The sequence below is a fragment of the Akebia trifoliata genome, chromosome 1 (assembly GCF_017979445.1).
Source record: "Akebia trifoliata isolate Shusen 1 chromosome 1, ASM1797944v1, whole genome shotgun sequence".
NCBI lineage: Eukaryota > Viridiplantae > Streptophyta > Magnoliopsida > Ranunculales > Lardizabalaceae > Akebia > Akebia trifoliata.
In genome coordinates, this window is record NC_141375.1 from 27686268 (window position 1) to 27711891 (window position 25624).

A 25624-nucleotide genomic window follows, 5' to 3' on the forward strand; every position below is an offset into this window, starting at 1 on the left:
CTAATAACTAGTGGACTTACACAGGGAGCTGTACTAATAGCTAGTTTACTAGTGAGGGTGACTATACTTGCATAGCTAGACTAAGGAATAGATACAAGATTGGAAAAAAGCAAGCATATGATCAGATCTATTTACGAGATAGGGGTTCAGCTAAACATCTTTTTCCAAGTGATTGTTTGCTTACATACCAACATCGTTTTGACACATGTGGCACTGATGATATAAGCAATAATAAAAGAATTTTTCTCTTTCTTGAATTTGGTAAAAAATCGAAATTTCCTTATAAGATCATCTTATCACATTCCAAAATATGGTTCAATACAGAAGTGTTGTAGAGGATGAAATTTTATAAATTTCAAAAACATAAAAAGTTATTTTTCACCATTGTATCTTTATTTTAAATTTGGGTGCTTGGTAGCCATTCATTTTCAACATCATTGATCAAGTTTAATTTTTTATTTTTTATTTACCATGAGGTTTTTCATAAAATCTAGAAGGTTGTGGTGTTCGATTGCTAATATGATAATCCATGTGAATCCCATAATACTTTTTAAGATTTGAAATATAAAAATAAAGATTTCTGGGTAGTGGATATCCGAGTAGGAGAGATAAATTTTCTTCTTATTGTTTAGGTCATCAATGTCACATGTCAAAACGGTGTTGGTATGTGAGCAAACAATCACTCATCTTTTTTCCTCTGTGTTGGGTCAGATTGAATGGCAGCTCTGAACAACATGATATTTTGATTGATAGAGAGAGTATAGCTCTATAAGAACAAGGGTATTTTCTCTTATTTTTTTTCTTTTTACTCGAAACCTGTCCCTCAAAAACAGTGAAATCTCTTTACCTACATGCTCTAATGTTCGTGATCAAGCATATCCATAGATCAAGTAGTAAACTTAAAAAAGAGGTTTAAAACTATCTTTATAATTGCGATATCAAGCGTGGAACTTGATCTCGGAGTCTGAAGGACCTTTTGAACTAATCACTTGTACTTTGTTTGTGCTCTAGATTGGGTTTGAAAAAAAAAGAAGCAATTTTTGGCATTAGATCTTGAGTTAAAAAATGAACAGTCATTGAACTCCTAAATTTAAAATTTAAATCCAATAAAGAAAAATTTTCTTTTTTCAATTCTGTTTTTTTTTTTTTTTTTGAGTTCATAAAATTTATTCTCTACATACATGCTGCATCTGATGGTGTATTTGGATACCACATTGACAATTGATCCATAGAGATAGATGGTCATTCGAATATGAAATATCTAACCCCATCTCTATTTGAAAAAACAATGATATGAAAATTTTGATGATTTCAAATAAAGTTAAAAAATCTCTTCTTCTTTTTAGTCGAACTTTCCCTTACAATTTTTTGTCATATACGAAATTGGTAACTTTGATTCAGAAGATTGGATTATCCATAAGATTCACAATGAAATCTCAAGGAGCATCCAATTGCCTAACCATGGGTTATATTCTAATCGAGACTGCAATATTATTTCAAATTAGCAAAAAAAATAAAAATAAAAAAACTACCTGAAGCTTGATCAAGACCGGTTGACTAGATCAAGTTGACATGAATCTACATAGCAACACTAGGTATAAAACAGATCTTGATTTTATATACTCAATTTAATCTTTCTTAACATGAAAAATGGTCAAATTTACGGTTTAAAACTGGGAGAAACATGTGATGCTTGTCATAATGTAAAACATAGTTCTAGATAAAATTAAATTAAAAACATGGTTCAGCCGACCTCAAATCTTTAAGATAAAGCTTAGATGATTGGCGTGCTGGCCTGAAGCCATAACATATATCTTAATTGTACCCTATGTCCAACAGCATAAACACCAAACTTACAAATCTAAGATCCTTTATGACTTGAAAGCATACGAATTTCAATTCCACTTATTTACATCTAAGTCCATAAGAACTCCGTTAGTATCAAACTGCACTAAAAACATATAAATAAGATTTTTTTTTTCTCTGGAATTCGAACTCTCTAAGGAGAATCCTCAATTGGGTCCCCAAGAACTCAAGTAAACTACCATCCTTAGCGACTCCTCCGCAACCTTACGCTCATGATCAGCACCGTTGATATCGTTCGTCTTCAAGTCATCTACAGCTCCCTGAAGGAGTCTAACTTGGGATGATGATCCGATAGCCATGCATTTCCATCTAAAAATTGAAGAATTGAATTTGATCACCTGATCTTTGAGTCCAATAGCAGTTCCCAAGGATATGGCTATGCAAGCTTTACTAAAAAGCCTCATTTTCTCTTAAGAAAGCTATACAAAAAGAGAGAATATTCTCAATCTTACAATGGGTAGTGGAGATCCATTCACCATTGAGAAAACTGATTTATATAGACTTCGAGAAAGTTTGTGTTGGCTTTGCCAAATAGATATTTTAATTTTTTTTAATTGTTTTTCCTTGTCAAACCACTAGCAAAAATCCAAGGATTCTTCACATAGGTCCAAGATGAGAAAGGATAAGATAGTGTTTTCTATGCCTTTAGTTTTCTCTTTTTAAGGGATGTATATTTATATAATACAAATGTATCATTTTTAATAGGGGTGCAACTTGATTCGGTTTAGTTCAATTTGAGGTCAAATTGGAACCGAACCAACATAGGTCAGTTCCACAAAATGAGAACTAGAACTAAACCAAATTCCATTAGAATCAAGCCAACCCAAACCAAATTCAAGTCAGTTTGGTTCTACGGGTTGCCAATATTCTATAAATTATAAGTAATATTTTTTAACGAAAAAATAAATATATATTAAACATAAAATTTTATATAATAAATCACTAATCTTTCCATAAAAAGTCAGTAGTTCATTCATAAAAAATTACTAATCTATGTATTAACTCCTAAAATAATTCATAATAATTATTTTATACATATATATTTATTTATTGCATAGGGGTTCGATTCTCGGTTTGGTTCGATTCTATACAAGCTTGATCCGAGGACCAAACCAAATTGATCGGTTCTTCATTTTTGTAACCTGGAACCGAACTACAACTTATTCCAAATCGAATCAAACCACTCTAAAACCATCAATTTGATTCGGTTCTCGGTTTGACTGAACCGAGTTGCACCCCTAATTTTTATGTTTAATAAAAGGGTCTTTATTCAATGTTCCTCTTCCTTTTGTTGCCCTGTCTTTTTCCAACTTTTCCTTTGGTACTTATGGGTCGCCCTCATTTTCACAACTTGCGATCTTTGGATTGGGCTCCTCTCAATAAAATCCCAATCCAATCCACTATGTGTACAGTTTAGTGCTCTTATTGATTGGGTGGTTGAGAATAAAAGAATATTGAAAATTCCCCCCAACAACCCTAAAAGATGCCACTTGCTATAAATTATGTTGGTGAATTGAAGGATCGTCATTTTTACCATTGAGTGAAAAAGGATTTTCCTCAAGGAAGATTCATTGGTATTAGGGAAAAAACATGCAAAACTTTATTGAACTAAAAATCAATGCAAACTTGATGAAGTTTCATGAAGCAGAATTGTAAGGGTTTTAGGAGCGTAACGGTTAAAACGTAGCGGAGATCTAAAATTAGAGTTATGTCGTGTTTATCGTTTGTTTGCTGGAGATTAGAAAGTCCAAACACTCGTCACATTGATGTTATTAGAGCAGTCACGATGTTTTTACGCCTTAAATCCTAGGGTCCTTCATAGAAATCTAGAAACTCACAAAATTTAGAGAGGAGTCCTAGTGTCCGTAAATATAGAATGAGCCCACATGGATGCCCAATTAATCAACAAGAACTTTACAACTTAATGACTTATCGTAGGTGTACCGAGTAGGACTAAGATGAAGGTTATAAATCAAAATCAATCTGATCAGCTACACATTTTTGAACTGTCTATTTGTCAGGGGGCTATTTCTGATCCAAATATAGACCCCAATTAATCAAAGAGTTGATTGGCCACATGGCATTGTTTGGTTGATAGTTCCATTGTACTTGACGGACAACAAGTTCATTGTATATGAGCTCCACAAGAAATTGGAGTAGATTTGAGTAGGCCATAACCACTGCAATTAGAGTATATTATATAATGTAGTTGTCTTTCTTTAAGAGTGAAATGAAGAATAAGATAAAGAAAGATGGAGAAAAACCTTTCCATTGGCTTCCATCCTACACCACTTGAAAAGATTAGGAGACAAGATCTCAATGTTTTATTCTTTACATGATTATGAACTACTTTTGGATTATTAAATCGATGTTACTGTAAGAATGGAAGATTAAATTAAGGTGGCATATTGATCTCTATCCACATCTTATTATTTAGGAGATAAGATTAACTTATGCAATGCGATTCTCTTTCAAGCCAGTTCTCATGCCAAGTGGTTCATATGCATAAATATTCATTTTCATGCTATCAATTAGAATATCTAGTAGGTATGATGATAATTGGTACACTAAAGGTGCATCCTTTCCTAGGGGCGGAGCCAGGATTTTTTTGTAGTGGGGGTAAATTATAGTTAATGGTACAATGGAAGAGGTTGAAGATGAATGGTTTTGGGGAGAAATTTAGAGGCTTTGCTTTTTTTGGTTGGATGATGAAGAAAAGGATATTTAAGTCATTTTCAATTAGTCTATGAGAGAAGGCCCGATCAAGAGGCAATGTAATCTTAAAAAAATTGGAGGGGGTGGGGAGCAAAAATTGGAGGGAGGTGATAGGGGTGGGGGCAAATGGGGCATGTAATTAGTTGATAATACAGGATATCTCAAAGTTATGTGGGGGTAATTGCCTCCAATATCTCCTTACTAGCTCCACTCTTGAACCTTTCCGATCCTCTCGTACTAGGGAAAGGTTCTATTAATGCACCCAAACTAGATATGGAGTTAATTGTCTCACGATATTAAGAGGACCTTTTCCTAGCATAAGAGGATTGGAAACGACCTTTCTCTAAAATTAAAACCAATAGTTCATTTTAGTCCACATTGGAGAAATAAAGATCTTACCTCTACTTTATGTATATGAAAATTCAACCATTCTTACCATAGAGAATTCCAAATTTGAAGAATCTTTTCAAGATGGAAAACTCCATGTAGACAACAACCATGATAAATCTCTAGTTGTATCTTACCTATAGAGGCAAATTCGAGTCTTATCTCAAGTTACTCTGCTCTGCTTCATCTAGAGTTAGGCAACAAAGATGGGGCTCATCGAATGATTTTCTGCAGAGCTGGCCGTCAAGTAAAATATAGTGTTGTACTTATTTTTGATCCGCCTCGACTCTCTTGAATCTGATAGGCGCTGCCCTGACTAGAGATATGATCGGATCCATCCAACTCGAATCTCTTGGTGACACTACTAGGTTGACCTGCTCAGGCTCCTCAATAGCTAGTCTCTCCTGGAACCCGAGTAGAAGTTCTCTCATATCCTACCTTGTTAACATGGAAACTATGAAAGCTAAGGCATCTGCGTGTTTGTTGTCTAACCGGGATATGTGTTCTACCATTATCTCCCATTCCAATATTCTGATCTTCTCAAGGTAAAGGTACATCCTGGAATTTCTGGTTTCAAACTTACCATTGACATGGTTAACTACAAGCTAAGAATCACTGTGAATAGTAGTATCTCTTTCCACAAGGTCGTGCAACGTACCCAAACCGAACAACATTGTTTCATACTCTGCTTTGTTGTTAGAAGTCCTGAACCCTAGCCTTCCTGTTTTCTCAATTCTTGCATTCTCCGGGGTGAGTACCACCACCCAAATCTCTTATCCTTCTGAGTTCGAAGACCCATCTACAATGACTTTCCATTGTTTCAATTTGTAAAGGTAAAATCTCGAATGCCTTTGATTCCTTGAGATTTACCTTTAACAATCAATCTTTATTGTTCTTAATGCACACAAACAATTAAAAATCACAAAGAAAAATAATCAAAGAAAAGGGAAAAGGGAGAGAAGAAAAACATAAGATTTGTTCGTGGGGTTCATCCCAAAATCGGACTACATCCCTAGGCTTTGAAGAGTCATTTCACTACTCTTGAAGCCAATACAAGATCTATAAAAACTACCCTCCTCTTCCTTCTTTCATCTTCTAAAGAGCTCCTTTTTTTATATAGTAGCTCTCCTAATATAGATACAAAAGATGAAACAAAACCCTAATGGAATGTATCAATCTCTCCCCTAGTCAAGGGATTTTCAACCAATTATTTAAATCTTTCATTATTCAAAAATAGTGATTCCCCAAGAGACTTTCTATTTGTAGATAAGATTACATTTTTAACAAAATAAAATCTAATTCAAAATATACCAATCTGACATCTCAAGATACACATTAAATCTATCATGTGATCGATCGTCAATATTCACTTTATTTACGCCACATGTCCTATACCACTTTTTACCTACACATTACCCATGGCTGTTGTCAACAGGGAGTTGCCATCTTAAGAAGATTCTTGAAATTCGGAATTCTCTATACTTGTTCCAAGTGTGAGAGGTAGGAATTTACCCAAGCAATGGCAAAGCCAATGGTGTGATTGCACAGTGGGCACTTTTTCATTGTATCCTGAATGGGGACAAAATCTATTTGAAAGAAATCGCAATTATTCAAGCCATAAAAGTCTAGTATTTCTTCTTCCATTATGGCATGGTTTTTTGTTTTTTTTTTAAATTGATTAGTTGCAGATCACTAGTTGGTTGCACCCCCAACTTACAAAAATACCCCTTTTTACTTCTTTTTTTAATAATCTCAATCTTAACCTCCTAATTGCACTTCATCAGAGTAACCTGCAATTTTTTATAGTGTAAAGGGCCTTTAGAAACACCTACTACCTTTGCAACTATTTTAAAAGATGATTGACCAATACTGATGAGATACATTTCTAAGCATAAGGGAAAGTACAAGTAAAGAAACTCGAAAAAAAAAAATAGTGCAATCATACAAATGGAGTGCAAAGGGAAAATTTTAAGTTCCCGAGTACAATTGGTAATGGATGATCTGCAACTACTCACTCCATTTTTGTAGTGCACCTTTTTTTAGTATCAAACACCCCTCTCTCCCCCCCATCTAACCATGTGTAGTGCCCTGTCTTCAATTTTTCAAAATGGACAAAACAAACAAAAATACCCCAAGCACCTTCCTGCTAGGTTTATTGCATCTTCCCCCATAATCACTCACTTTGACAACCATTTTACACCATCACCACCCCCTTGAGTTGGATCAGTTCAAAATCTTCTGTATTGGCATGCTTTTCAAATCTGCTCTCAGTTCCTTACTCCCAACTTTCTGGTCTCTCATATTCTTTTGAAAGGTCAGAAATGTAAGATGTCAACAGAGCAGGATTGTGGGAGGGCGAGAAAGAGAGAACAATAGGTGGGAGTGGTCAAGAAGACACAAACAAATTGTATAAGAAACTTAGAGCCATGGAGAAAAAACCTTGAATTAAATATATAAGGATATTATATATTCTTCATTGTATTGTTTCTATAGCTTTTTGTGATCAGTGTTGGGTCTACATCTTGGCATGTTACAGATGCAGAAAAATGAATGTGAAACCAATTGTAATGAAGCCCATGAACATCCGTAAGCAAAAAAATTATTTCCACAACTCTAAAACACTCCAATATCAAACAAATAATCGAAGTGGGTGTCTTGCTTTCCCATAGAAAACGATTATATTTCAAAAACAAAATCCATTATCTAAAAACAGGTGGATGTAAGGCCGAATTCAAGCACCTTAAACTCCATTAGTTTCATCTTACATTCTATGAAACCTCATACACATTATTGTTTCGTGGTCGAACCTTCACATGTACCCCCTTCACTATAAAACCCTACAATTAAAAAAGGGGGGAGAAAATAATACATTTTTCTTCCCCAATATCTCTGAAAATCTTCCATTGACAACAAAAAAACACTTACAAGTTACAACAGCAGCAAACTGCACCTTTACACTGAATCGACCTCTTCTACCTGTTGCCGAGCCAGGTATCTTTCCCTTCGTTCTTTCTAGATAGAAGAGACAACAAAAAAGGTACAATGTAAGACGGATTCATTAGCAAATCACCAATCAAACAATAAGAAAAGTTTCAACAAAATAAATGAGTGCCAACAAGCTTTACCCATTCATCAATCACAAGTCCTTCCCCAACAATTTGTGAACCAGTGTGTTCTGAAGGTTTCTTACTTTCCTCAAGTGCAGCCTCAGCCTCAGCCAACTGGCGCTTCAGTTTTTCATAGCCTTGCAATAGCAAACCAATATGTATGTCATGGACGCAATTTTTTGTTTATGCATATTTGCATATGTATGTATGAATGTATGTATGTGTGTATGTGATTAAGTAATAATTGATGCTAGGATACTTACTGGGCTAGGGTGATCCACATCTAAGAATACAACTCGCAAAATCTGCTCAACTGCTACTCGATCTTTTTGTTCATCGAACTGTGTTCAAAAAGGGAGGGGTGAAGAATTGCATCTTCATTCATTAATAACTCAAGAAAAGCACTTCTCTACCTAATCATCAAGGAAAAAAATACAACTTGCCCAACCATTAGAAAAACCGACAGGTACATTCGACTCCTACAATTTGGTTTAAATCCCATACTTAATGAAGATATAGCTTAAATTGTATCCAAAGAACATGGCATGTAAATTATAAAAGTTGCTTAACTAGAATTTCCCAATAATGTCACAACTGTTAAAGCTCCGACTCATACCATTGCCTTCAGAAAAAAACTGATATTTTTTTTTGGCCTGATTAAAACACTAAATCCAAATTCTTCTCTTTTAGTCTGATGAAGTGGTAATGCCAGAAGGTGAAAAATCAGGGTAGTAGGAGGTGATAAGATCATCAAACATCCAATAAAAAATTACATCAAACATCTGCCCACTGAACTATACATATATTTGTTACTTACTAGTTACTAAAAACCTTGACCTTAAGCAATATCTAAAATTCAAAATACATAAGAAGGTACAAAACAGACGGCTTTAATAGTGGATTCGACAAAATCAATAGTAACATCAGAGTCAAAGTTGGTGGGGAAAAGAGATTGAGATTGAGGGACCTCAAAATAGAAGTTGCACAAAGCCAATCTTCATTCAAATCCATAATTGGTCTAGATGATCAACACATAATGCCCATACTTCAAGTCTTCTGAATAATTTTAATAAAGAAGTAAAATTTTATTTTCTGATTGGTAAGCTGGGGTTTAAACTTGAAGGGGACCACCCTTTTAATAAAGAAGTAAATCTCAATAATTGTGAAAGCTCAAGATCCACCGTAAGATTTGATTCAATCGAAAACTTTCAAGATGTTAAACTCCATTTTGGTTCTTGCAAAATTGCATATAACAACCTAACCATCAACCAGATACTACATGACAATGACAGTGGATAAAATTAGTTTGAATTGTTCATAAAAATTGAAAGTGTTCTAACAGAAGATTTGTGGTGAAAAATTTACATACCACCAAACATAAGTAGACATGAATATGAGTGCATGAGTCACAACTCACCAGCTGAGGTACATAGTCCATTCCTCCTTTCACCTTTAGACTCACTATCTTAAATTTGACCTTACTCTTCTGATCTATTTGTTTCTCATTGTCCTCAGGGTGCTCGATGAACTTGAAGACTAGCATTTCAAACCAAAATCAAAAAAGACAACCACTTAACAAAAAAAGAAAAGATGAAGACAAGAATAGGGGAATCATTTTTGTTCAAATTGGGTTTTTTTTTTTTTAATTATTCATACAAAAGGGAATATAACAATCCTGACTAGAAGCAAGAACATGTAAGAAAGGGCACAAAACAATTACCAGTAGCAATAATACTTTCACCAGGGGCAAGTATACCACCTGGAGGACACATGAAACAGCTCTTCGGTGCAGTTGTTTGGAACTAAACCAACATGAACAAATTCATCGTTAGATAGAGCAATCATATAGTGGCAGAAGTAACAAACAACACCAAATTAACTAAAGTTAAACATAACTTTATACATTAAACTGCTTTAGGGTCTACCATCAAGGTTTAAAATATCAATTCAATGTTTCGGTTAATGACAAAACCGATACATTTCCAAAACATTCAATGTTTCAGAGTCGATGTTTCGTATCAGCCAGACAAATTCCAATACGTATTGACTGATACATTCTGATTTTTTAAAGTTTAAACCATGTCTACCATTGACTAACGAGAGAACAAAATTCCATTATCTATTAAGGATGTACAGTTGAAATCATAAAAAAAGGCATTTTTGCACCAAAATTTAATAAAATTCTCTTTGTACCTTAAAAGCAACATGAGACCTGCTAGTGTTTTTAATCCTTACAGCACTTCTCACTTGTTTACCAGGTTCATCTTCAACAGAAACAAGTACAAATAAATAAAGTTAAAAGCTTAACAAAAACTAAATCAGAAAGTAAACCAACCATCCATTATGATTTATGACTCAGAAACCACATTCCAACACAAATGAAACAGTAGTTCAAATTCATTAAAACATGAGAAAAGGAAAACAACCCAGATCAATAATCAACAAATGAAGCAAACCCAGTTCTGAAAAAGGTGATTTACCAAAACATCCGCTGAAAATTGAAATGTAAGAACCTGCTTGTTGTGTGGCCCATTGACCTACACGTTTTATGTTTTTGACTTCCACAAGGATTTTATCATTATAGAAGCATCAATAATTAAGGATATATGCCAATATATATTAGAAATAGAAATAATTCTTTCAGTCTTTGAAGGAAACCTTGATAAATAGGAATCCTACTAAAAGATGATCTCTAGGTCCTCCATTCCCATCTATTTAAGTGCACCGGCACCCCATAATAGACATACACAAAAAATGTGAAAAACAACTAAGAGAATAGGGTTTTGAATTGTCTTGATCTCCATAAATCACTAAAGCCCTGGGCAAACCATATAGAGAGGGGGAGAGAAGCTGAGTATGGAAATTAGAGGACGTGGAGCAAGGCTCATATGATTTGGGGATTTACGCATATTGGATCACAAGCACGTGGATTGGGAAAGACACACCTCCAGCATATTGATTCATCGATTTAACTTATAGCACAAGGTAAGTACCTCTAACCTTTAAACTTTAGGAGCATGAATGGGTTTCTTGAATCAATATGTATATATATATATAATTCTTGATCTTGGAAAATTATAGACTAATAGTAATGTGAGATTCATTATGATTAAAACTCACATGAAAAATAACCAAAACAGCACCCTACCGTCTTCAAAATTAAATATTTTCTTTAAAGTGTGTGTGTGTGTTGGGGAGGGGGGGGGGGGGGGGGGGGGGGGGGGGGGGGGGGGGGGGTTGTTCACTGTTTTATTAAACAGAACTTTTTTTTCCAACTGTTTGACTGAAAAACAGGGAAATGCTGTCTTATAGAATAGGAATTTTTCTTTTTTTTACCGTTTTGATAAAATATTTTAATTCTGAATATGGTAAATTACTGTTTTCGGAATTAAATGAACCAAAGCACAATTCACCAAATTGACTAAATCAACATACCCATTAAAATTTAAAAAAAAAAAAAAAACAAACAAACAAAACAAAGACTAGACGTACGTACAGGGAAAGTAGAGCTTGTAGGCCGGATCAAGACGAAGTCTACGGCGAATTGGAATTAGAGATCTTGCCACAGATGAAACCTTGTTTGAAGAATGAGGATTCGATCCCTCCAAATGTTGCTGGTTTTGGCTCTGTTGGTGAAGATTCTGTGACGAAGAAGATGAGGAGAAAGCATTTCCAGATTGCCAACATGGCATTTGACAGAGACTCCAAACCTTCTGGGAAGGCGTTTTGTCTTCAACGATAGCCATCTTTGCCCGAATCTGAGACTCACTTCACTTGTAACACTATCAAACCATCAAAAAGCTCGATGACTAGATTTCAAGCAAATAAAGGAAGAATTTTCAGAAAGATAATGAGATTTCTCAGACATTTTACTCTCTCTCTCTCTCTCTCACTGTCTATAATGCTGTATTCTTCATCGTTTAGCTGTAATTTGATTGGGGAAATGGGCGGTGACAACTTTTCTGTGTGGGAGGTGAGACGAGTCCGATCTTTAAGGATTTCACACTTCACACTTCACACCTCACTTGTCGGAGTCATCCGTAGATTTTTTGCTCAACTTGGAGACAAATTTCTTCCATTTTACCGTGTTTTACGGGATTGTTGACGAGACAACGAGAGGGAATGAAATCGTGAATAACGCGGCGTTACCGTTTTTCCCGTGTCAAAGGTTACTTGGTGTGTCCCTATAAAATCAAGAATAGTGATAACCTGACTCTTCCACGTGACATATTCAAAATACTTTTCGTGACAAGTGATATAATCATAAATCCTTTTGTCTTGGCATACACATCTGCACATCCCCATAGATATATGCAATTGTGTATTTCAAGAAAAAAATGCCACTTCAAGATAGCATTTTGAGTATGTCATGTGAAGAGTTTGAAAATCATTACCATAAAGTCAATTCTAAAAAGAGAATTTTCGAAAGAGTAATAATTTTTTTGACTCCACCCATGTGGCATACACCCCTATACTCTCTCCACATGATTGTGTATGGAACCCATAGATATTTCCTCAAGATACACATACCCATAAAAATATGCAATTGTGTATCTTGAAATAAAAAAAACCTATGATTCTATACATGGTCATGTGGGAAAGTATGGGGTCAAAAGGGAAGGAAAGGGAAGGGGGGGAGATAAGAAAATCTAAGGCTTAAAATGGGTCAAGTTTGGATCAAATATGCGTCTATCCATATCTAGATTTTTAATTCGGGTCCAAATCCGGATCCTATTAATTCAAATCATATCTGATTGTTTTTTTTACTTTCATTAAACCTATATTCGAATCTGATTTAATCGAATTAATTGATCCAGGTCAAGTAATTTCAAATCATTACAAAGTAATTTATAAAAAAATGTGATTTTAACTAAAGACCTCTCTCTCTTTTGAAAAAAAACTTTGACCACCACACCTAATACTCATTGTTAATTAATGATAGATTAAAAAATATAAAAATATAATATACAACATACAAAATAATCTATCATTTGAATATAGGGATGGTTCCGTATCCAACTCAGGTTAGGGACATCAACTCATATCCGATCCATATTTTAATTCGGATATACTTGAAGAAATCAAATCCGTTAAAAAAAAATTAGGAACACACGGATTTTGGATAATTCCAACTCTTTCCGAAAGCTTTTACAAAAATTCCGATTCCAATACCTAATGCCCAAAAAGTATTTTTCAAGAAATTGTGATCTCGCTAATAAAAATGACTATCTAGCTAGTAAAAACATGTTTTGGGAATTAAAATGAACAGTGTACTAGATTCGAAATTTCGTCATATTTAACACACAAACCAATAATTTATCCTTCCAAAAACCTATTTTGAAGTCAATTAAGCAAAGAAAATTGCTATTAGCACTCCAATTTGTATTTATCACACCCCAATTAAAAATAGAGGGATATACCGGGCAGACTTATCTGATGCAATTTTATAACAAAAACTCTCTTATTTTATCAAGTTTGGTACTCAACAAACCTTACTTAATGAATTAGGCTAGCACAATTAATGTTACTTGGAAAATCAAAATTAATGTTATTCTCGTCAAACACGCAAGATAATGTATGGTCCTTGATTAAAAGTTTGCATCCCTTAATAGTGACTAGTTGTGCAACTCATCTCTTCATTGTCCCATCCATCTATCATCATTCTTCCTCTTTTTCCATTTAAATGTTCACATCTTCATATTCAAAGAATCCTTTGTTATGTATGTCAGACGATTGAGTTGCTTGGAATACCCCGAATTGTAGACCATTAGTTGAAATCTAGACCAAATTATGTTGTGGGTGTCCATAAGCTAGAGTATGATGCTTTCTTAGCAAATGCTCACCTACGTTATCAATTGAATCCAAGTGGATTCAGGGAGATAAGATGAGTTATGGGTTCTTCCCTCGAACTCCTCAAGTGGTATTTCGCAGTGTAAATTAAATGAGTCTAAAATAGATTCAAGATCAGGGTGGTGGGTTAGGAAGCGTAGCGATCACTTATGAATGAAGATAAGCATCTACTCCATCAATCACTTTTTAAGACTCTTAATTGATTAAAACACCATTGACTTGCTTCCCTTTGATGAAAACCCTAACTCCCTAAGTTCAAAGTTAAGGTATTATTCTAACCTCTATCGATTTATTAGTTTGGACGGATGGAATGGGAAGGTCTAACTTATAGGATTAGTCATGATTTGATGAATGTGGTGAACCTCTCTCAAAAATGGTTAGTTATCCCAGAGCTATAACAGTGAGCTACTCAAACCTCGACTCAATGCAACTTTTATCCTCAATGACCTATAAACTTTTAGTGATCATCATTCTATGGTATAGAGACAACCTTGCCTTTAATTGTAAATGTTATGGTATTCCAATCTTAGAATTTTTATCTTCTATTTATGTGAACCTTCAAAACCTCAAGACATAAGATAGATTTTTTGAAGTAGGTGATATTACAATTTTATATAGAAAAACCAAGAAAATTCTAAAAAGATTTAGGTGAGTTACAAGATAGATTGAAGATGAGGTTTAATAGATTAAAAATAATTAAGTTGATAATTTTGGGAAGAAAAAAAAAATTAATGTACCATTTGGTTCTCATATGTTTTTTTTTTTTTTGTTTTTTTGGAAATTGAGATATCTGAGTCTCTTAGAGTACCTGACTAATCCTTTGGATGCGTGCTATCCCTCCCACCATTCACACCTAAGTAATTTATGGGATAAATCTCCAAATGTGGCTCCTAAGGGGTGATTCGAACTCAAGACCTCGACTTCATGAGGTGTGGTCTTGGGTCTTGATTATTAGGTTCACATATTTGTATAACAAACTTTCATCATTATCTGATGAAGATATAACTATGATGGAGACGGGAGACACAAACATGATTCAATTAGATGTTGTGCAGTACAACATTTAAAGCACCGCTACCACAACAACAACAACAAAATAGGGATTTTTTTTCAAAATGTGTGCAATTTATGTCCAAATTCTGGTTTCCATACATTGTTCAGTTTAATTTCCAAAACATACATTTCAAGTGAATTCATCACTTTTATAATTAATGAATTCACTGTTATATCTATGAATTCGAAGATATTAAAAGTGATGAACTCATGTATTTGTAGGTTATAAAAATGATGAATACATGTTTTGAAAATTAAAATATAATGAACTCGGAATTTAGGCACATAGATTCACCCAAAAAATATAATGGGATGAATGACAATTTTAATATCTACAAATTCATAGATATACCAATGACTTTATTAATTATAAAAGTGAGGTATTCACTTGAAATCTATGTTTTGGGGATTAAAATGAACAAAGTACCTAAACCGGAATTTGGATAAGAATTGGGCACGATTAGTGGGTTTTTTTTTATTTTGTGTTTTTTTTTTTTTTTTTTGAGGGCGTTTGTTCTCACAATATAATAAGAGAACTTCTATTAACACACCCAAATTTTCTTATAACGCACCAATCCTTTTGAAATGTCCAATACAGTGTTCATTTTAATTCCGAAACCATGTTTTTACCACCAAGATTGTCACATTTTTACCAATAAGATCGCCAGCGAACGCATTCTGGAAACACATTTTGAGAATTAAAATGAACAGTGTACCAGAATCAGAATTCTTGCAAAAGTTGCCCACGTCTTCGGAAAAATCCCTAGAGAGGGTTAAAACTTTTGATAAAATTAGATTGTGTATTATAAGTAAAAGTTGGTGTGTTAATAGAATCTATAAAAATAAAAAATAAAAAAGACAAATTTCATCACTGTGTCGAGACTCGAGATTTTAATTGTAAAATATTCTATGAATATCGATTTTTAGCGCAAAACCTCAAACACATTACAATGATTTGAAGGGAAAAAAAAGAAAAAAGAAAAAAGAAAAAAAAAATATTAATTGGGTCCCCAACAGATCAAGTGCACGAGTTTCTCTGCTTTCTCCTCTTCTCGTCTCCTTTTGTCCTCACCGTTTGTTTTCTTCGACGGATACAAGACGCCTGAAAACCGCCTAACTTGGTTAGACTTTCCCGATTCCTTCATCGTATTTTTTTGCAGAGATTTGAAAGTAGACTCGAATTTGCAGACACGTGCTTTACTGCTCATTTCTGCTTGTTTCGAAGAATTAAAAAAACTGAGAGAAATTGAAGAGTGGTAAGGAAGCTTTGAAGGCGTAGTGGTTTTCTTTAGCTTAAAAAGGTTAGGTTAAGCAAGTTCGCTAAGGTCATCATATATATAGAGATTAGAGAAAGAGAGGAGGAGAGAAAGTTTAAAAAACACGGTTTTTGGAGTTTCCAGAAAAGTGGTTGGTTTTGGTAAAACCGGGGAAACTAATAAAACGCACTCAGATTCCGCTCCTAAATAGGTGGGCTAGACCATGGTTTTGTTTTGTTTTGGTTTTAAGTGTCCCACAGAACTACCCTTGATCAATTAATCAGATTAACGCGTGTGCATTACTCATTTTACAAAACTACCCTTATTCAGATACACTATCATAAATTTTAATTGAGCTATATTGAAAAGAGTTAAAGAGTACCCTGACTAAGTTAGACAGATTTGCTGTTGCCATTTTTATGTCTCAAACTATTGAACAATGGAATGATGCCACGTGTATTAAAAAACATTATCGAGAGATATTTTGGAGATTAACTGTTTGGAATTCACTTTTTTTCAATACACATGGCAATATGCCATTCACCACTTTATCACTAAAACATATCTTTATTTTACCTCACATGAATTACCACATTAGCAATCTTACACCACAAACCATCTAAATTTCATGTAATACTTAGATTAAATATTAAGGAATAAAACTAGATCTAAGGTGTTGAAAATGAACAGTCACAGAACTCCTAAATTTTAAATTAAAATTTAACAATAAATAATAACTCTTTTAACTTTTTCAAAATTCTTAGAATTTTTTCCTATGCATCTAAGCGGTATCAAATCTTGTTTTTAAATGCCACATAGTAAAGCAGTCAAAAAAAAAAAAAAAAAAAAAACTAAACTTTCCTTACTAACTTATTAAGAAAAGTGTTTTTCTATTGAAAAAAGCATACGTAATAATCTTTTTTTGCCGGCCATAAAAAAGTATGTGATTTTTTATATTATTTCAATAAGAAATGCTTCAATGACTTCCTACATCACTACCTCCAACACTGCACTGACGTGGTTGTATGCACATAACCATAAATGTATTTCCTCAATATACGAGTAATATATAATTGAGGAGAAATGATGGTTCATTATACACATAATAACAATTGGAGTAGGGGAAGTAAATAATCAAGTATCCTCCAAGGAAGATCACATACATCATTTCAACCCGATTACTAGAAATTTTTAGTAGGAAGGTCCCATTTTTCTTGTAGTGAAATGAGGATATAACCAAACAATACATGTTCTAACCCTTGTTAGCAATCTCTCATTTAATTCTTGAAAAATTCAAGAGTTTTTCATTTTTTTCAATAGAAGTATTATTCTCTAAATTATTGAATTCTTCTGAATAATTCATGGATTTAAGTTTGAAAAGAATAATACACGACCTTTACGAATTTTTATAAAACTTGGTCGAAAAAAAATGCTTCTATAATTTGTTGTGTGTTACAAAGTGTAAATTAGTAAGTTGTGACATATAATACAAGTCGACTTTTAAGCGATCGTACTTCAAAATTTTGGAGGAGTCCACATTTTTACGAGACAAATGTCATTTTTATCTTTAAAAAAATAGCGACACGACCTTCTCCATTTATTTAAGATTACACCTTAATTTTTCAAATTGATGATTTGTCCCTTGATTTTAGTCTTTTTCTTTTTAAATCAAAATGGAACAATAACCTCAATGTCCTCATTATCACCACCATCATTATTATCATAACCGTCAGTATTAACATTACTATCATGTGGCCAAATTTTTAGTTTTCAAATTTTTGAAATAAAACGGATAATTCACACATGAAGCATATGCCACATATTTTCCATTTATCGAATTTTTGGCCGAATTTTTACAATCCAAAATCAAATATAACTCCAATTTTTCACTAACCGAATTTTTGCCTTATTCCAAATCGCTAACATGGGTTCTAACAATTAGGTATAACATAGATAACGTTGTTAAATACTGAAAAAGAACTTTTATAAAATTTCAAACGAATCACATGCTATTATTTTTATGCAAATAATATACAATAAATTTTTTGTAAAAATTACATAAATGTGAGTGATGAAAGCAAGCGTATGCAATTCTCATTCTGATACATTTCATTACTACAATTTTTTTTATTTATTATTAACTTAATTATCAAAATATGATCATATGATGAATAAGGCAAAAGATTCATAGTTGGAATTTACCACTAAACTAAGAAAAAGGAGATTTAAACTAGAAGAATACTTGTACCCAGATGATATAGAAATAAGTCGTTAATAAAAAGGGTAACTTCTCAAATAATTACAAAAAAATAATCAATTTTTTTTGAAAGTACTGTTAATGTTGACAATTTGATAATATTTTATCAACATTATGTGGTAGTTGTGTCAATACATGTAACACTCTCGTCATTTTTGAAAACTTCGATAATTATTTGAAAATTTATTCTAACAAAAAATAATTAAATAAAAATGATTAAAAGAAATCAAGCATATTGCCTTTTAAGTCCACAAAGATGGGAAGGGAACATGACGTTGGTAAGGCTTTCGAGTCATAGGGCATCTCGTTTGGCATTTTTAGTACATCTGTATTAGAATTTTGCAGTAGACTTCCATGACCTGGTTTTTCAAGTATGACGGTCGTAAGTTTGACACCTTAACCACGCGGAGTTGGACTCTTGATCCTTAGCCACCAAAGCTTTGTCAAACAAAATTCACTACTACAAAGCAAGAGAATTAATATTTTAATAATAAAATTACATGAAAAACAAATATCTAATTCGATTAAATATTCTTCTTTCACTGAATTGAATATGATCCATGCCAATTGGTTGGCTAAAGTTAGCATTTTAGGATAAGTCCCTTACAAGGAGGGGCGAAGCCTGGATGTTGTCTTCTTGGGGCAAAATTTTGACGTGTGGTATTATTGATATAATTTTTTTTTTAAATTACTATTAATTCTTTCAAATTTTAAAAATATTTTGTGAGGGGGGCAAATTTTGTTGATGATATTAATTTATTTAATTTACAAGTAACTCCTTCAAAGTTTACAAATTTTTGTGGGGGCAAAGTCCTTTAAAGATATGAAGAAATTTAAATTTTTGTATGACTTCTTTAAAGTTTATAAAATTCTTAGGGGCAAAGTTAAAATTTCTGTGGGGGAAAAGTCTTTAAAGATCTTAAAAATATTTAAATTGTAAGTTGAAAAAGTTATCAAAATGAACAACTTTTCAAACTTATTTATTAAAACGGAGCACTATAAATCTTATTTATCAAAATAATACTTTACCATTTTGATAAATATTTTATTTTATCAAAACGGAAAAAATAATAATTTTCATATTTTTGTTGAAAAGAACCTTCTGACATTAAATCAAAATGTAAAAATACATTGTCAGAAAGAATCTTCTAATATTATATAAAATACATTTTGATTTCATATTAGAATGATCTTTTTAACACTATATAAAATACATTTTAATCTCATGTTAATTCCGATAAAAAGATTATTTTCGATAAAAAAAAATGAAAATTACTATTTTTACCGTTTTGATAAATTAAAATATTTACCAAAATAGTAAATTATCATTTTGGTAAATAATATGTATAATGCTTCGTTTTAATAAATAATCAATATGTCGTGCATGTTTTGGTAAATTTACTTTTTAAGTTTCTCCATCAAAGTTTAAGAAATTCTGCCCATACTTAAAAGGAGTCGAGCAACTGATTTTACCACATGATAAAAGAAAAAACAAAATTCGAATAACCATAAATCATGAATGAGTTTAATGTTTGATTTGTTGTTTCAATATAAATCATTCCAACACTTTAAGTCGTGGAATCGTCCATACAATCTATTCTATTACTAAAATACCACCGTTATATAAACATTATACTATCAACTGGTGGCGCAGTAGAAAACTGGCCAATTTAATTTTTTATTTTTATTATTTTTAATTTTAGAGTGTGTGTGTGTGTGTTAGTGTTATATAGTTAGGGAGTGAGTAGATGAGGACAAACACCAAAACTTCCGTTTCAGAGGATGATGCTAGAATCAAACATTTTTGGGGACTGATGTGATATACTCTAAAAATAATTTAATTACTTCGATGTGCAAGTGAGTCAATGGTTGGTAATTAGTAGATGAAGGGGATTTTCAACACACGTCAGCAATTTATGTCCTACACTACAAGCCAAATCTCGGCAAATCGGGAAAACCACTAGCTTCTTAATAACACTTCTTACATGGACAGCTTATGCCCCTCTACGCTCTACAGTTTCACTTAAAGTTTTATAAGAAGATGAGGTGCAAAATGGTCAATTCATCTATCATTCAGCCCCGTCTTGTCGATTTCAATCGTTGGCGTTGCAAAAGAAGAAAAGCAATCTCTTACAGCTTGTTTTCTACTTTTTCATTTTTTTATGGAGTATGGACACCCGAAAACATGTGCTGCTTTGCAAAACCACTAGCGAAACCGCCTCCTGGTTTTTAAATGTTTTCTTCCTGTTTACTTGATCACTCTATGTAAGATCTCCTCCTCCATCTCAATTTCTTCATCCAAATTTGAAACAAAGAAGAAATCTATTTCTCATTTTTCTAACAAAAAATAAAAAAGATGAGTTCGACAAGAAGAGCTTGGATTGTGGCAGCAAGTGTTGGAGTCGTAGAAGCATTAAAGGATCAAGGAGGGTTGTGTAGATGGAATTACACTCTTCGATCGCTACAACAACATGCCAAGAATAATCTCAGATCCTATTATGAGGCAAGGAGACTATCACCTCCTCCTTCTTCTTATTCTATGATACCAAAGAAGAGCGAAAAGAAGATTAATCAGTCGGAAGAATCTCTCAGGAAAGTTATGTATTTGAGTTGTTGGGGTCCCAATTGAGAGGAGAGCTAACACTGGAAGACAGTTTATTTTGGATTTTGGTTTGGACTTGGAGATCATTAGATGTCAAATTTTAAATGTTCCTAAAACTGTAAATTACGATTGAGATTGTTTAGTATTGCATTTGATGCTACAGAGAATTCCCAAATTTTGGTTCTATGATTTTAAAATGTTTTAAATGCACAAATGTTGATTCAACCGGAAATTTCTAAAATTGGTCAGAGTCAGACCGTGGGTTCGACCTCGGTTCAATTTGGCTGGACCGATATTAAAAAGTTTTAAAATAATCAATCATTATTTATTTTAATTAAATATATAGTTAAAACAAAAACAAAAAAAACAAAAAACCAATTGTTCACTAACCGAATGGATTTTTTAACAAGGAAAATCTAGTTGGACCACCGTTGGTTCCAAAACAGTGTTTTAAAATTTGGATTGAACCGGTGGTTCAATGGGATTTTATAATAAATTCAGTTATATTAACGAATCATCTGTTGATAGATATTATTTAACAACGAATTAAATATTGATCCAACCAATTTGATATATATTTGAGCCGCTGATCATCAATTTGTTAAAATGTTATGTGTTGGTCGATCTGGATAACTTCTGCATTTTATAAGCTACTACATGTTTTTCTGAAGGGCTGTGAGAATATGTACACCATTATATCATGAATAAATTCCAACTTTATGAAATAATGATTTTAAGTCATACAAATATAAAATCATACCATAAGTGTATTGGAATTTGGAAGGTTGAATTTGAAAAATCTTTTAATATTCAATTAATTTTAATTATATGATAAATCAATTTATTAATCATTGGGTAATTCAATCCCATGTTTACCTTATGTTTTATGTTTTAAGTTTAGTTGATAGTTTTGATTTTGTCTTGAGTAATTTTAGTCCTACATTGAGTAGGAAAAGAATTGATTTGCAATTCTTAAATAATTGTGTTTCTAATAATTTTAAAGTGTATAGAAGTAGTGGATGGGGTCACGTGCGCACACGGAAGCCTAAGAGAAAAATCTAAAATTCCAATTAGAATTTAGATCCTTCAATTCGAAAATCTTAATGTATGTGCGCACGTACGACGTCCGCACAGGGGAGTGCAAAATCTCGGATTAGATTTGTGACTATTGTTCTAAACAATCACTTTCTCTTTAATTATATTCAATGCTTAGTTGATTTAAAACACACTTGATTTATCTGATATTTTAATTATAATCAATGCATCTTAATTCTTCGTTATGAGAGCACACACTATCGTCAAGTTCGAAATTACGTTTCAATTTAGAGTATCCTTTTGAATACGTGGGTTGTTGAATCCTGTAAAACGAACGTCTACAAACTGTGGTACAGTAACAGGGGCGAATTTCATTTTAGGATAATACTTTGTGTACGTCTCAACCATATTTTTTATGTAATAATTTTTCTTTTTATATTTAATTTAAAAATCAGGATTTATTTAAACTTCTTTTCTTTCTGCCTATAAGAAATCAAAACTTAAGTAAAAACAAAGTGAAAGTAATGATGTATAATTCACTTTATTGCTAGAATACCACATTTTTTTTTAAGTTAAGTAACTTTGAAGAACACCTAAGGTTTCATTAAAAAATTTCCTTAATAAGAGAGTAACATAAATGTGAAATGCCCTTGTCAACCTTTGCTAAAAGCCCTTATGCACGCCCCCTCTCCCTAAAATAATAATAATAATCTTTGACTTATATTAGGAAAAGCTATCCTCTTAACGAGTAAAGATTCTCTCTTCTTCAAGTCTCAAAAATCGAGCATAATATAGGTTTTTAGGGGGATGTTAAAGGCAATAGGGTTTTTGGAAGAAAAGTTGGGGATTTTTTCCAAGAGGTTGTTGATTGAATACAAGCTTACGAAGTTAATAGATTATTTTTTTTTTATTTTTTATTTTTTGAAATCTTAGAGGTTGAATTCAAATGGGTTTTGGGGATAAATCAAGGTTTTTTTTTTCTTTTCTTTTAAATTTTTTTAAAGATGAGGGTGCTTGATCATTCTAAAAGTCTCTTGCAAAACTGAAGTCAATGGAAATGCAAGAGGTATCTCAAAAAAAAAAAAAAAATGGTCAAAAACATTGATTTCAATTTGGTTCTGGATCATTGAGACAATACTTTCGTAGATCTCCAAGCCTCTATAGCTGAATCAGACCTCTTGAAGGGGTTCTCATGCTTAATTCAGATGGTTCTATGGGTGGGAAGAGACCATTAAGGGTACCATCTATACAGAATGGCTACATGTATGGAAGTGAAGTCAGTTATGCAGCATGAGCTCAGAGCGCTGGAGAAAGGTCTTAGAGTTGCCATAACAGCTAACATAAAAATGATTTGAATTGGAATCGAATCTAAGTTTTCAATACATTAAAGGAAATTGTGAAACTCCATGGAAGAGATGAACATTGATTTCTGCTACAGAGAAGGCAACTATTTGGCATGGCCTAGAAGAGATGCAAAACCGAGTTTTAAAACCATGATGCCAATGGGCATGCCTATGAAAGATTGTAAGCTCTGTGGCCTTTTTCTGGTAGGGGGTCTGTCTAACCCCTGATTAACTTTAAAAAAAGAGAAAAAAAAAATGTTAAAATATTAATAGAGCAAAAAATTGGGAATCTGTATCATCAAATGCAATACTATAATCTAAATCATAATTTACAGTTGTGGTAACATTCAAAATTTGACATCAAATGCAAACGAAACTGTTTTGTTGATGTAAAGATGTTAAGTGGGACTTGGAGTTTTCCTTGTTTGCCAAAGTTCCAACAATAGAATTCGCCGATCTTCTAGTGTTAGTTCTCAATTGGGACCCCAACAACTCAAATACATAACTTTCCTGAGAGACTCTTCCGATTGATTAATCTTCTTCTTGTTCTTCTTTGCTACCATAGAATAAGAAGAAGGAGGAGATGAGAGTCTCCTTGCTTCATAATAGGATCTGAGATTGTTCTTGGCATGTTGTTTCAACGATCGAAGAGTGTAATTCCATCTACACAATCCTCCTTGATCCTTCAATGCTTCCACGACTCCAACGCTTGCTGCCACAATCCAAGCTCTGCTGGTCGAACTCATCTTTCTTGTGTCTGATTGTTTTGATTAATATTTGATTAGAAAAATATGAAATAGATTTCTTCTTTGTTTCGAATCCGGATGAAGAAATTGAGATGAAGGAAGAGATCTTATATAGAGTGATGAAGTAAAACAGGAAGAAATCATATAAAAACCAGGTGCCGGTTTCGCTACTTGTTTGGTAAAACAACAACAGCTTTCGAATCAGACAAAAAGATGGAAATCGACAAGAAATGAATTATATGTGAAATGACAATTTTGCTCCTCAACTCTAATAACATTGTACCTCAGCACTTCAATCATTAAGGGGCAATCGCAGTCCATGTAGGTAGTGGTATTAAGAAAGTGGCCATTGGTTTGATGCTCCTGGTTTACATGGTAAAATATCATGCTTTTTCACATCCTATCCTAAACGTACAAGTAGAAAATTATTAAAAATGGAAGGAAATAATTGCAATGCACTGGATCCCAACTAAATAGGATCTCAATTCAATTTTTCAAATATTTTCCTATGACTTTAAACATAACTAAATATCTCTCTCTTCACCCCTATCAAAAAATAAAAATTAAAAAAATCATCCTCTTCTACATAAATGACAGTCCAAAAGATAACGTTACGTTTAAAACACTTTTCAAATGGCTTATCGTCAAAGAATTTCTCAATAAATTCTTTTAAAACCTAAAAATAGTGATTTGATGGTGTTGAAAGTAATGGGGTCAGACATATACTCGAATAAACTAATCCAATACTAATACACTAATCAACACCATAACCACAATCAAATCTCGTAGCAATTGGTCTCTCCTAAAATCTCCTCTTTAAATCCAATTAAATACAATTTTTTTAACCAATTTTTAAGCTTATCTTAGTCATTATTGATTTTGATGGGTAAGAGAAGCGATAAATACAACCTCAAACCTGCATTGCAATATGTTATCCGTACTATAGGATCAAGCCCCTTATGAATCCATTCTTTCATCTAAGATTTTACTTCATTTACTAAATAAAAGAATAATTTTTAATCAAATCTAAATATGATCCATTAGAAATTTCTCAAAAAAAAAAAAAAAAAGGATTGTGAGGAAGAAATCAGTGAGAGAGAAACTTTAAAACTTGGAAAGAATATCATTTTTTTTTAAATTTAATTTCTAATTGTAGTTTTGAGTAGAAACTCAAAAAAAAGAAACATAGATAAATAGTACCTCAAAATCTCATACTAATTTCAGAAGAAAAAAAAAAAACATAGATAAATAATTCCTCAAAATAATATAGATATTATTTAACAACGAATTAAATATTGATCCAACCAATTTGATCGATATTTGATCTGATCATCGATCTGTGTTGGTTGTTTATAACAGTTAACATTGTCATGTGTAGGTTATTGATTTAGAGGCATTAAAATGTTT

The 25624-nt window shown here is 32.8% G+C and overlaps 3 protein-coding genes across 3 annotated transcripts; 1 reads left to right on the plus strand and 2 right to left on the minus strand.

Annotated features, from left to right (window-relative positions):
- Positions 1-6691: 6691 nt before the first annotated feature.
- LOC147411394 (vesicle-associated protein 4-1-like) lies at positions 6692-12199 on the minus strand. The gene is made up of 7 exons (XM_086448121.1): positions 11572-12199; positions 10269-10339; positions 9796-9877; positions 9493-9611; positions 8335-8416; positions 8094-8212; positions 6692-7980 (listed from the first exon to the last, which is right to left on the minus strand). The coding sequence occupies exons 1-7, from the start codon at positions 11819-11821 to the stop codon at positions 7921-7923; spliced, it is 783 nt and encodes a 260-aa protein (XP_086304247.1). The 5' UTR covers positions 11822-12199; the 3' UTR covers positions 6692-7920.
- An 8546-nt stretch (positions 12200-20745) lies between these two features.
- Positions 20746-21279, plus strand: LOC147411395 (uncharacterized). Its single transcript, XM_086448133.1, has one exon. The coding sequence runs from the start codon at positions 20848-20850 to the stop codon at positions 21118-21120; it is 273 nt and encodes a 90-aa protein (XP_086304259.1). The 5' UTR covers positions 20746-20847; the 3' UTR covers positions 21121-21279.
- Positions 21280-23762: 2483 nt separating this feature from the next.
- Positions 23763-24315, minus strand: LOC147411396 (uncharacterized). Its single transcript, XM_086448144.1, has one exon. The coding sequence runs from the start codon at positions 24215-24217 to the stop codon at positions 23945-23947; it is 273 nt and encodes a 90-aa protein (XP_086304270.1). The 5' UTR covers positions 24218-24315; the 3' UTR covers positions 23763-23944.
- Positions 24316-25624: the final 1309 nt, after the last annotated feature.